Genomic DNA, 12,737 nt, shown 5'->3' with positions numbered 1-12,737 from the left:
GATTACTACTTACCATCTATGGGCCACACTGACACTTTATCTCTAGTTTTATGCATTAAGCACTACGGCAACCAATCAGATTCCAGATCTAATTATTTTTTTTTAAGCCCTCTGAAATATGTGAGCAGTGACCAGATTAGATGATCCTCCACTGTCCCTTTGCACTAGTTATGATGAACCTCCAAAAATGCAAATTGTGAAGTGTGGTGGACCTCATAAAATAACCAGCATAGGCCAAAAGTGTCAATGTTGCTCATCGCAACCAATCAAATTCCAGATTTTATTTTTCCAGAGCCGATTTGAGAATAATAGACGCTATCAGACTGGTCATTATGGGTAACACTGTAACATTTTGCCTGCCATATTTGTTATACGTGAGACAATTGTTTTCATACATATTTGCTATAGGACTTGGGTGGATAAATACTATACAATAGGATGTGGGAGCCAACTTGATCATTGCAGGAGCCACCTTGGGAGTTTTATTGCCTGGCCACTAAAAAATTAATAGACATTAATAGAAAACATCTAGGCACATTGGGGAGAACATATATGACTGGTGTTTCATACGCCAGTCTTAATTAGAAGATAGTTGGAGGAAAATGTGCCTAATTCATAAGGGTATGTTCACATGCACTGTTTTCAGACGTAATTCGGACGTTTTACGCCTCGAATTACATCTGAAAAAACGGCTCCATTACACCTACAAACATCTGCCCATTGCTTTCAATGGGTTTTACGATGTTCTGTTCCCACGAGGTGTAATTTTACGCGTCGCTGTCAAAAGATGGCGTGTAAAAAGACGCCCGCGTCAAAGAAGTGCATGTCACTTCTTGGGACGTTTTTGGAGCCGTTTATCATTGACTCCATTGAAAAACAGCTCCAATAACGTCCGTAAAATACGCAGCGAAAAACGCTAGTAGTTACAAAAACGTCTGAAAATCAGGAGCTGTTTTCAGGCTGAAAACAGCTCCGTAATTTCAGACGTATTGTGCTACTGCGTGTGAACATACCCTCAGAGGCTGATATTTTTTTTAAATAAAACATCTACCTTGTAGCTGATGATCGGCTATGGACACATTTGTGGGCATTTTTTTTTTAGATAAATAGATCAATCAGCGTGTTTATTGTAACTTTGTAAATAGATTTTATTTTAAAAAAAATTAAATACTTTTGGAGATACAGCTGTTCTGTATTCTCTATACAGAGCAGCTGTATCACTAGTTTTACACTGAATCCGTCAGTCCCGTGGACCTGACGGGTTCAGTGTCTGCGGGTTCTGTGTGTCTGTGACACGCAGGATCCACCTGTAAACTATCACATCTACTTTTTTGGCTCCGTTTCTTTAAATAAAACCATAAGTGGATCCAAAAGGAAAGTAAGGTACAAAAAAAAAAAACGACTGATGCATCTCCTTTCTTTTTTATCCACTCCTGTGTTTAAATAAAAAAAAAAAACTGAGCCAAAAAACTGCACCAATAGTGTGAGATCCTGACCTAATAGTTGTCACAATCAGAGAGTACGATTACCATACAGCAGTTACCAGAAGTGGTTTGAGAATATGTATAATCACCTCAATAAAACTTAAAATAGCTGCAGAGGTAAATCAAGGACATCCATATATTTGTGTGGTTACATTTTTATATACTTTATATATATTTTATAATACTGCACGTTTCTTAATCTTCCATACCTTACACTTGATTTCTTCTGTGTCCAGGAGATTAATAAGAACTTCAAGTCCTCCAACATCTCTTATAGCCAGCTGACAAGTTTCTTGGGTGAGATTGAAATCTCTCATTGAGCAGAGAGCAATAACCGTAGCGGTCTGGTTGCCTCCCTAAAACACACAAATACCATCAATTCTTGAATGAAAGGTTGCATATTATGTGCCTCCAATTTCCTGTGTGTTAGGCTCTATTCACACTGCGTTTGATCCTTCCGTAAAAGGTATACATCAGGAGTATTTCCTAATTCATACCACCGACAGAAAGGTCCCATTATAAATAAACATACACTATTCGGTGTCCGTTCTTTTACTTGATGCCTCTGTATTGAATAGCATAGTCGACTGCGCTATTCTATACAGTAAAAAAAACTTTAAAAGTATGCCGCCATATACCAGCCTACTATATGCCAGAAGGACACTCTTTTGCCATTAGATGGGTCAATGGGGCCCTTTGGATATGTTCAGCGTGTGAATAGAGCCTCGACTATTCTTTTCTTCTCTCCTAACCGGGTTTTTTTTGCGGATAGCACACTGAACCATTCATTTCTATGGGGCCACACACATATGTCCATACGGCAAAATTCTAGAACATGTCCTATTCTTGTCAGTGTTTGCGGTCAGTCTCACCCATTCTAGTGTATGGGTCCGCAAAGGAAACGGACAGCACATGGAAGCCAATAGGATCTGTGTTTTGTGGTCCAAAAAAGGATACGATGTGTGCATGATGCCTTGGGTAGAGGTTTCCAGAGTAAATCATGGTGGAAGATCCCACTTTTAATCCCTAAATCATTAAAGGGAATGTGCCGCTAGTATTTGAGTGATTACACATTGTTTTAATTTTTTAAATTTTTTCACAAGTCAGAAAATATTATAAATGAGATTCTAATTTATAACATTTCCATGTGCTGGTCACTAGAGGGAGCAGTTCCCAAAATTGCAGTGGTAAAGCAACCTCATTGATTTATGCTGCAAATTTGGGGTGGACACACTCTCCTCTAGTGTCCTCACACAATCCCCCCCCCACCCTTCTTCTGGCTAGTGCCAGGAGAAGGAGGGGTTTGAAGGTCTTCAAACCTCCTACACTGTGTGCCGCCATTTTCTGAGCGACTGCACAGTGTAGGAAGATTAGATACAGTGCTCAGCAGACTGTATAACACGAACATACACGAACATAATACACACATAATACACACGCCTTCGCTTCGTTGAACATATGGCCGGAAGCCATGGCCGGAAGTCGTCATCTTACTGTCCGGCAGCGGCTTCCGGTCCACATGAAAATGGCGCCGTATTTCGCTCTACGAACGAGCTTCTTTTTGGTCTGTGTGGGAGAGGCGCATGCGCCGTTCCCACACAGACGGCGTACGCTTCTGTGAATGGAACGGCTCCCGTTCGCATTCTCTATGGGGTTGTATGTGCCTTATTCCATCTCTGTATGTGTCGTTAATCGACACATACAGAGATGAAAAAAAAAATGGCAGCCCCCATAGAGAAGTAAAAGTAAGAACACAGTAAAAAGTTTACAACACTAATAAATACAAATTTTGTTTATATTTTATTAAAAGCAAGATCATAATAATAAAAAAAAATTCATGACACCTTCCCTTTAAGCCCCCGCCAAGTGGAAGCATTGAACAGCCTGATCCTCCACCCTCCACCGGAGACATGGGGTGTTACATAACAGTATGGTAATGACTCCGGATAATTCTAGCAACAACCAATTCCTGAATAGCTTTTGTAAACAAGGCAGATCCCTCTAGATACAGCAGCCTTCTGAATTAGAGCAATCAGGAAAACAAGAGCAAAAGAAGAAATAATCGAACTCGCCATTGCATCTGCACGGTTCTTCCTCTGCGTAAACTCCAGACAACCTCATATCGTCTCCAGCTCTTAAAGTAAATTATTCTGCTCCTTCAACGTTCCCTGTCACAGGGGCTTCTGACCCCAACCCAATCACACAGGTTATTTGCACTAGGCTGAATGCAAATGTGCCGGAAGATGCGTTTTTCTACATTAATATTGTTCTTTTGACCCTGACAATTCTAACATTGGGAGTTCAACTGCTAAACTCATTTGGTTTAATGAAAAGCAATTATTATGGAGACTAAAATGGAATATTTTAAGACTTTTTCATCCAGTAGATTTACACAAATACTTACAGAAAGTCTGGTTGATAGTTCAGTTCCTAAACTTTCATCTAAGAATTGACACTGAATTTGTTTCCCTCAATGCTTGACGTAATTATTCTTACATTTTATGTATAAACTGCGCTAGTTTTCAGATAATTGCATGTAAAAGTATGTTGAAAGATTCAAGGGGTTGTCCAGGCCTATAGAAAAAGGGTATGCTTTTTTCCAGAAACAGCGCCACTCTTGTCCACGGCCAGTGTGTGATATTGCAGCTAAGCTTGATTAATTGAATGAAGATGACACAAGGACAAGAATGGTGCCGTTTCTTGAAAAAAGCCGACCCATTTAATATAATAAAGTCATATTCATAGTCACTTATCACTTCCATGTTACATTAGTAAATTCAAAACCAAGTTCCTACATACTTTTTACACTATTTGCACCTAAAGTGTCCCTGGAAAAGGAATGGAAATATTTATCAAATATAATGACAAACTTTCTCCACATATATTGAATTTAAAAAAACAAACCTAGTTTGGGCATTAGTTGTTTTTTTTCATCGCCGCATTCCAAAAGCCATAACTTTTTTTATTTTTACATTGACAAAGATTTTCGGGGCTTGCTTTTGCGGGACGAGATATAGTTTTTATTGTAACCATTTAGGGGGACATACCATTTATTGAATAACTTTTATTACTTTTAGGGAGGGGGTAAACACAAAACAGTAATTTTGGTATTGTTTTTCTTTTTTTTTATGGTGTTTACAGCGCGGGATAAATAATGTTGTAATTTTATCTTACAGGTTGTTACAGCTGCAGCGATAGCCATTATAATAAAACATTTTCTAAGGTAAAAAAAAAAAAGGTATTTTTTTGGTTTTCTTTTATATTGGATTGTTTTTGTAAACTTTATTTAATTTTTTAAGAAATGTTTTAGTCCCACTATGGGACTTGAACATGCAAGCTGCAGCGTCCATGGCCATGGACCGCCGTTCCTACTCACCCCTCGGCCGCGGCCATGGATCTGTGAGTGTTGGCCTGCATCTCCTCCCTAGGAGACGCCAGCACTGCCTTCCGCTCGGTTGTGTCCCATAGGGACACAGCCTGGTGTCATATGCCACGCCTGATACCCTCCGCCACGTGTGGCATCCTCTGCCGTCTGAAGTTCCATCTGTGCCTAGCCACTGCGACTGTCTGGACTATTCAGGAACCCTTGTGCTGGACTTTGTATTGATTCGGTACTCTGTTGTTTGCACAGCTGCCTCCCCGCTACGGCAGGGGTGCTGCCTAGTGGGTCACCATAGCCACAGTTCGCGACACAAGCGTTTGATTGCTCACATAGTACAATGCAATATGTATGCATTGCAGTGTATTATGCCTGTCAGTTTCTGGCAGCCTATTAGGCTCAGGTACATGGCAGACCTGGCATCGCAGGAGCGCCAATTAGCTAGCTGCCTCCCTCTTTTACAACCACTTAGGTGGAGCGGTCACTGTTGACTGCGGCATCTAAGTGATTAAATGGTCGGGATCAGAGTCGTCTCCGATCTCGATCTTTGCAGCAAGGTGTGAGCTCTTAGGTTGCAGCTGATACCGGCTGCTGATGGTGCAGACACAGCTCCGGAGCACACGCCATCCCCGCATCATACATTTACGGTGCTGTGCGAGACGTCCATCCTACCAGCACTGTAAATGTACTTCGCCGGAGATGGGGAATTCTTTGACTTGACTTCTGCAAAATGGATTTCCCACTTCTTTGCTGTCAACACAGTGCCAATACCGGTGTGCTATTCACAAACGGTTAGTTGCTACTGAAAACAGTCAACAAACTTGTTGACAGCTACAACTGTAACAGCTTACTTGAGCTTCCATAATGCAGTGGGAGAGTTATTACACTTTCTAAAAAGTAAATCACATGAGCAAGCCCTGTTATTTCAGACTTGGAGGTGTGCTGGTGTGTCATTTAGAATTCTGCTGTTTGCTACTTGAAACAGTCAACAAACACTGTCGACAGCCACACCTCTAGCAGCTTTGATGAAATTCCATAGTGCAGTGGGAGAGTTTTTTTTTTTTTTACTGTATAGTGCCTGGTGTATAGAATACACTTTCCAAAATGCAAGATTTTTTTTATCTCTGAAGTCTGCAGAATTGTGAACACAGTTTTGAGCAATAATACATAATACACATTATATAAATTAATAAGACTGGACATAATAAATTTTATGCACAAAACGTGAAAACTTCTATGTAATATGTATATCCTCGTAATGTATGTGCTTTTATTATAGTATTTATGAGACACATATCAGATTTGTTAATAGACAGGTAGTAGCAATATGCATGTAATTTTTTTATTACATTTATTACAGTTTCCAGTAAGACAGTAATTTTTTGTTATTTTTATGCATAAATAGAATGAGCTATGTGTCTTGGACAAACATTTGCTTTAATTACACATCGTATCAATACTACTAATGAGGCCTAACGCAAAAGAGATTACATGCATGAGTGTTATTATATTAAAAAATTTATAGGGTTACATTCATACACAGTCAGTTTATGTTATTGGACCTTAGAGAGCAACCTACTTGCTGAGGCTTGGAAGCAGGCCGAGTGCTAGATCTGTAGCAGGGTCATGTGGCCAGAAAAGATTTATGAGGTAAGAGAAAGAGGACGACTGTTGTTTCACAGTGCTGTGTTTGGGATGGCATTTAGGTCTGAAATATGCCCGTCTCTGAATAACAAACAATTTAAGTCATGAAAACATTTGTGGGGAAGTCTAAACTGCACGAGCCTACCTAAACAGAACATGCTGTGCCCGCAGCGTGTCATGAGCTCATTCAGCAAATTCAATTACATGTGTACAGGAGGTTTATTTCACGTTTGTCGGGGATATATGCAGAAGTTCAAGTTACTAAGGTAAAGTAAAAACATAAAACTTTATGGAAGGCCACATGTATCCAGCTGAGAATGATGACAGATCCAGAATTAAACAGGGACACGTGAATTGCTAACCAAACCGGTAGGTGGACATCTATGGAAAATGACAATACAATTACAATAGAACAAAAAGTTCTGCCAAGCACTTTACCCCATTATCTGCCGTAAAGGGGTTGTTTGGTTTAGAAATCTTATTTTTTAAATGTATTAGGAAATTCTGAGTTCGTAGAGGGGTGTCCATTCAACTACAAAGAGATTCTTCTCACTCTCAAGAATCCTAGCATTACATGGACAGCCCATTGTTTCCAATGAAAACTGTGAAATGCTTTACTTCCCCTGTGGTGGCGCTGCAGGGGAGTTGATCACTTTTTTCTAGGTTTCTTCAGGACCTTTGATCAAGTTATTGTCCTTTTCCAAAAAGGACAGCCCTGTACCAGTTCAGTCATCAGTTGGAAACCTGAGTAACGGGAGACAACCCACTTTATAAGGATACCCTGTCCAACAACTCTGGCCATTATCCTTAGGGCAACCAGTCTCTCACAAATGGCTGTTAGGTTCAAAGCTAGATTGACGATGTGATAGCGCCACCGGTGAAAGGCAGCTTGGCATCATGCTGCTCTCACTGCGGGCAGCATAATATAGAACAGGAGGAGCAGCATGATACATAATTTTGATGGAAACTTGACTCATAAGCCCCGAGTGAGTAGTGATTCACATTGCCAAATTATAATCTATAGTGAATCTTTTCCCACAAGACTATATATCAACCTGGTTAGCTCCTCCGACCATATAACCTGATGCCTGCAGATCGGAGACATGTTTTGTTTTTTTCTTTTAAACTAGCATTTTTACAGAATTTTTCAATGTGGAGTTGGGATACATCAATATATCACAAATAAGTGCAAGCAGGTCAAAACATAAGCCCGAAAATAGGCAAGATATAAACCGTAGAAAAAAGATGGCTAGATGGGAAACGGAGCATTAGCTCAAGTATTAGGTTAGAGACCCAAAACAAAAAGATTACTGAGCCATCACTCACCTGAAAGTAAATTGGGGAGGGGGTGGGGAGAGTAGCGTAGTGTATGCTCACGTGATCAAGGCATGATACAGCTGAAACCATACCCACCTACGGACCAGTTGTTATGTAAGTGACCAGATAAAGCAGTGGTCAGTATACAGAACAAAGAAGAGAAAGGAAGAAGACAGAAAGAAGAGAAGAAATAAGGGTAGAGAGAGGGGGACAGGAAAAGACAAAAGAGAAGGGTTAGGAGGGAAAGAGAAAGAACAAGAGCTCACCAGCACCGAGCACAGGCCACCGACTACCAGGTAGCAGACCAAGCAAGAGGAGTATTACTGACATAATCAGTCCATAGGGACCATATAGATGGTAACCTATCCACCCATTCTACTTCTATAATCTCATTCTATATATACTCCCTGCCTACAGTGTACAGCTAAATGCTATTGCCACTCAATATAAGAAGTTTAGTCATGTCTGAAGATATGTGTAGTAAGATTAATATCTATGCAGTTGAGGTCCTCCAACCCTGTCCCATAGCATCTCCCACATTGACCACGAGTACTTATTTTCTTGTTGAGATAGTTATTATTGTGTTAACTATTGCCCCCTAACTACTACAAGAGCTATGAAAGGGAGAGGATTGATGATCAACTAGTAAAACTGAGGGGTTGGTTTTATTCTTTATTCCCCTAAAAAGCTTTGGGATGGTGGAAGAATTTAATCAATGCAACAGCTTAGCCTCTCTCATGACCTATACAGAGGGCAGTCTTTATTTACCAACTATATTCTGTTCATTATATAAGATAATGTTCCCCGACATCACAATTTCTGATAATCTAGACCACAACTTTATTTGAGACAAATGGGTGAGGTCATGAAACTTTTACTTATTTAGTAAGAGATATAGTATAAAACTATATTAATAGTCTTATTAATACAATAAGAAACTGAGTGGCAGATATTATAAAGGTCACAGAGTGTAACATGGGAAAAGAAGAATAACGAGCCAGGAAAATTACCAGGAGATACGCCGACTAATAGATCTACAAGAGATAATTGGAAAGGGAAAGTTGATCTTTCTTTGTCTGGACAACAAATGACTGGAACATTTAAAGTATTTAAGTAATTTTGAGTTTCACAGAATGGAAAGTCAGGGGGTCAGGGCGTAATTCTGAGACCTGTGGGATGAAGAATAACTTTTTGATAGCCATTTTAATTATGGGTATTCATCTTCTTAAACTCTACAGAACTTCCAGTGAACAGTTATAATGGGGTGGACTAAAGCAGATTGAAGGAATTATAAACGATCAACTCTATTGTTAATCCTATTTCCAGGGAAGCACTTCCTACCATCTGACTAATTTATGCAATGGAGCCACATTCTGAATAGCACAGGGATAGAACATGAAAGGGAAACTAATACTATTGTGAAAAGCTACCCAAAGTGGAATAATATACCTCACATATTTCTTGAAAGTGCCCCTTTTCTAACTAAACCTAAAGTCTATCTTCTCTCCGGTTTCTGTGCAGTTAAATGCCATCTAGGTTGTGGAGAGGTTGAACGTAATGTTCTTTTAATGGGATACAGTCTACAGGGATAGAGAAGAGAATAAGATCAGGAGGTGGCAGTACAGTAAGTTGTGAATTACCCAGTACTGGCCCTGTACACACGGCGTGAATTTGACGCGTATTAAGCTGCCCATTGACATCAATGGGAAAGCGTGCCGTTAGTGCACACTACGCGTTTTTTACGCGAGTGTTTGAAAAATGCGTAGTGCAAAAAAAAAAGTCTGGTCAATTCTTTGGCGCTGAGAACGCGCTTAATTCCCATAGTCAATGAGGGTCCTGATTACGGCGCCAAAAGCACGCACAAAACGCGTCAATAAATGCGACAAAAACGCCTGTAGTTTAAAAAGCAATTTACAAGAACGCTAGCGTTTTTTACATGTTTACACGTAGTTTGTTTTTTTGCACCATGTGAACAAGGCCTAACGGTGTAGCCACTATATCTCTCCCATCAATGTCCACAGCAGATAATACTCTATACATTGACCTGCCTTGGATGCGACACTCAATAAAATGTGAGGTTCAAGTGCCTGAAACCAAATATGAACCAGCAGAACTTTGAATGGAGAAGAAGACAAAGTATAGACAGGATCAGACTGGCCCACTAGAGTTCAAAGAATCCTTCAATGGGTCCAAGCTCTGACGCAAAAAACAGCCCCAGAGGTCCAGCAGCACCCTATTTGTAGGTGACTTTGGGGCTAATCACTTGCCACTAGGGCAATTAACTCATTCCCGAAATTTGACGTACAGTACATGTATGTCATAGTCGGGAAGGGTTTGTATGGAACGGGCTCAGTGACTGAGCCTGCTTCATACACAGCGGGTGTCAGAGGTATATGGGTGCCGAAAAGTTGTCAAGGCCCCCAGTTCTGCTGATTTGGTCCTCCTATTATGCCCTGCCAGAGTTTTTTTTTCATAACCATTTATCACCTATCCAGGGCCGGCCTTAGGATAGATGGCGCCCCGTGCAAAATTATCTTTCGGTGCCACACCCCATCATAAAGAAATGCCCCATAACAAAAGTATAATGCCCCCCACAGTATAATGCCCTATATAGTGCCCCCACAGAGTATAATGCCCCTTTAGTGCCCCCATACAGTATAATAATAATACTTAATAATATGATATATTATAACCCCTTCAAGGACACAGTATTTTGTCCTGTGATTGTGCCCACACAGTATTATGCCCCCTAAATGCCACATCCAGTATATTGCCACCTGTAGTACCCCTACACAGTATAATGTCCGCTTAGTGACCCCCACACTGTATAATGCCCCCCTCGCCTGGCTGCCACACACTGCCCCCCCTTGTAGATAGTGCCCGCTGTAGATTGTGTCATACAGCCTCCCTGTAGACAGTACTATAATCCCCCACCTCCTCCTTGTACATTGTGCCATATAGCCCCCCACCTCCACCTTGTAGACAGTGCCCCCAAACTGAAAAAAATTGTACTCATGATGGGATTCTTGCGTAGGCCGGCATGATCCTGTAGCCTAGTACAGTGTTTCCCAACCTTTTCGGACTCAAGGCACCACTGGAAAAATTAATTTTCTTCAGGGCACCCCTACCAAAATTTGTTTTGAGAAAGACAGAAAACGGATAAAAACAAGCACTACACTCGTATGGTCTGTTCACACAGCATTTTCTGTAAGGCAGAAAAAATCTGCCTAAAAATTCCTTCATGCCCGGTGTCGCCGCTAGCAGCCGCCATCGCTGCTACAGCGGTAGAAACGCCACTGAGTGAAGAAGCGCCCGGGTGGAAAGGCAGCTGCTGAGTCGCCGGGCCCAGGCGCCTCTGAAACAAGCAGGGGAAGGGACCCAGCGCAGCGCCCCCTTCCACCTGCTGGAGTCATGCGCCCTGTGCAATGGCACAGGTCGTACACCCTTAAGGCCGGCCCTGCACCTATCCACGGACTGGGACCCCAGCTGATCATGAGAATGAGCATCCCTGAGCCCCTATGTTAATGCAATGGTGGATGAACATGCACAGTACCGCTTCATTCACTGTCTATGAGACTGGCAGAGATAGCCAAGTACAGCGCTCACTATCTCCGGTAGTCCCATAGACAGTGAATGTTGTTTATGGGAAAACCCCTTTTTTTTAAAAAACACCAAAAAAAAAACACCCTTTCCCAGCCACATAGGCCTCATGCACACGACAGTATTGGTTTTGTGGTCCGTCACATCCATGTGTAATCCAGACTCACGGATACACAACACTTTACCAGTATTGGTGAACCCTGCAAATCTGCACCGTAAAATGACTTGTCCTGAGTTTTTGCAGTCCGGATTTGTAGCCCCCGCAATGATCCGTGTAAATCGCGGTCATGTGCATGGGGCCATACAAAAGAATGGGTCCAGAATTCATCCACAAATATACGGTCGTGTGCATGAGACCATAATGTATAATGTTTATCCCGGAAACGAAAATTGCCAAAATTGCTTTGCCTTTAGAAAAAAATGGAATATAAAGTGATCAAAATATTGTATGTATCCCAAAATGGTACCTATAAAAACGACAGCTCTCTCCACAAAAAACAAGCTCTTACACAGCTCCATTGACGCAAAAATAAAAATGATATGAATGTCAGAATAAGGTAACACAAATTGTTTTTTATTTTGTAAAAGTAGTAAACCATACCTACGTTATCAATTTTGTATCGCCGTAATCGTATTGAATAAAGTTAACATGTCATTTTTAACACACACCAAACACCGTAAACACGAAACCCAAAAAACAATGGTGGAATTGCGGTTATACTTCCATTCCACCGCACAATAATATATTTTACGTTTCTCAGTATATTATACTGTGTGATACATTAAATGGTGCCATTACAAAATCTTAACTCATCCAGCAAAAAAACAAGCCCAATAAGAAAGAAATAAAAAAAGTTATGGCTCTTGGAATGCAAGAAGGAAAAAAATTAAATGAAAAACTTAAAACTGGCTGCGACGGGAAGGAGTAAAAAATGGATGTGCACAGGTTCTTTATAGATCGAGAACAGGACCTCAGAATTATTTCCTCTATTTCCTCAGAAACCCGGGTCTGACACGGAATATAGCAAAGTTTTACAGATAATGTCAGTTTCTCAATTCTTAGTCTTTTCTGACTGACAATAATACTTCTGGCAAAGGAGGTATTCCCAAAAATCATAAATGATCACTTATCCACAGGATAGGTGATAATTTTTTTGATAGCTGGGTGTCCCCGCCGATCAAGAAAACGCAGGACCCGAACCCCCAGATCGGAGGAGCTTGAATGGAGTGATGGTCAAGCGATCACTGTCGCTTTTTCCATCAGTCCCATAGACTTTGAATGTAGCGGCAGCACACATGCTCGAACGCCGCTC

The 12,737-nt window shown here is 41.0% G+C and overlaps 1 protein-coding gene across 1 annotated transcript in view; it reads right to left on the bottom strand.

The window, feature by feature from the left end:
* Window positions 1-12,737, bottom strand: part of ODAD2 (outer dynein arm docking complex subunit 2) — a 117,025-nt gene that overhangs the window by 58,984 nt on the left and 45,304 nt on the right. The window contains exon 11 of the mRNA XM_075827505.1: window positions 1,694-1,840. Within this exon, the coding sequence (XP_075683620.1) occupies window positions 1,694-1,840 (147 nt within the window). The remainder of the gene's footprint in view (window positions 1-1,693; window positions 1,841-12,737) is intronic.

This window comes from Rhinoderma darwinii, chromosome 5 (genome assembly GCF_050947455.1).
Source record: "Rhinoderma darwinii isolate aRhiDar2 chromosome 5, aRhiDar2.hap1, whole genome shotgun sequence".
Classification (NCBI taxonomy): Eukaryota; Metazoa; Chordata; class Amphibia; order Anura; family Rhinodermatidae; genus Rhinoderma; species Rhinoderma darwinii.
This window is presented reverse-complemented; position numbering and strand designations above follow the sequence as displayed.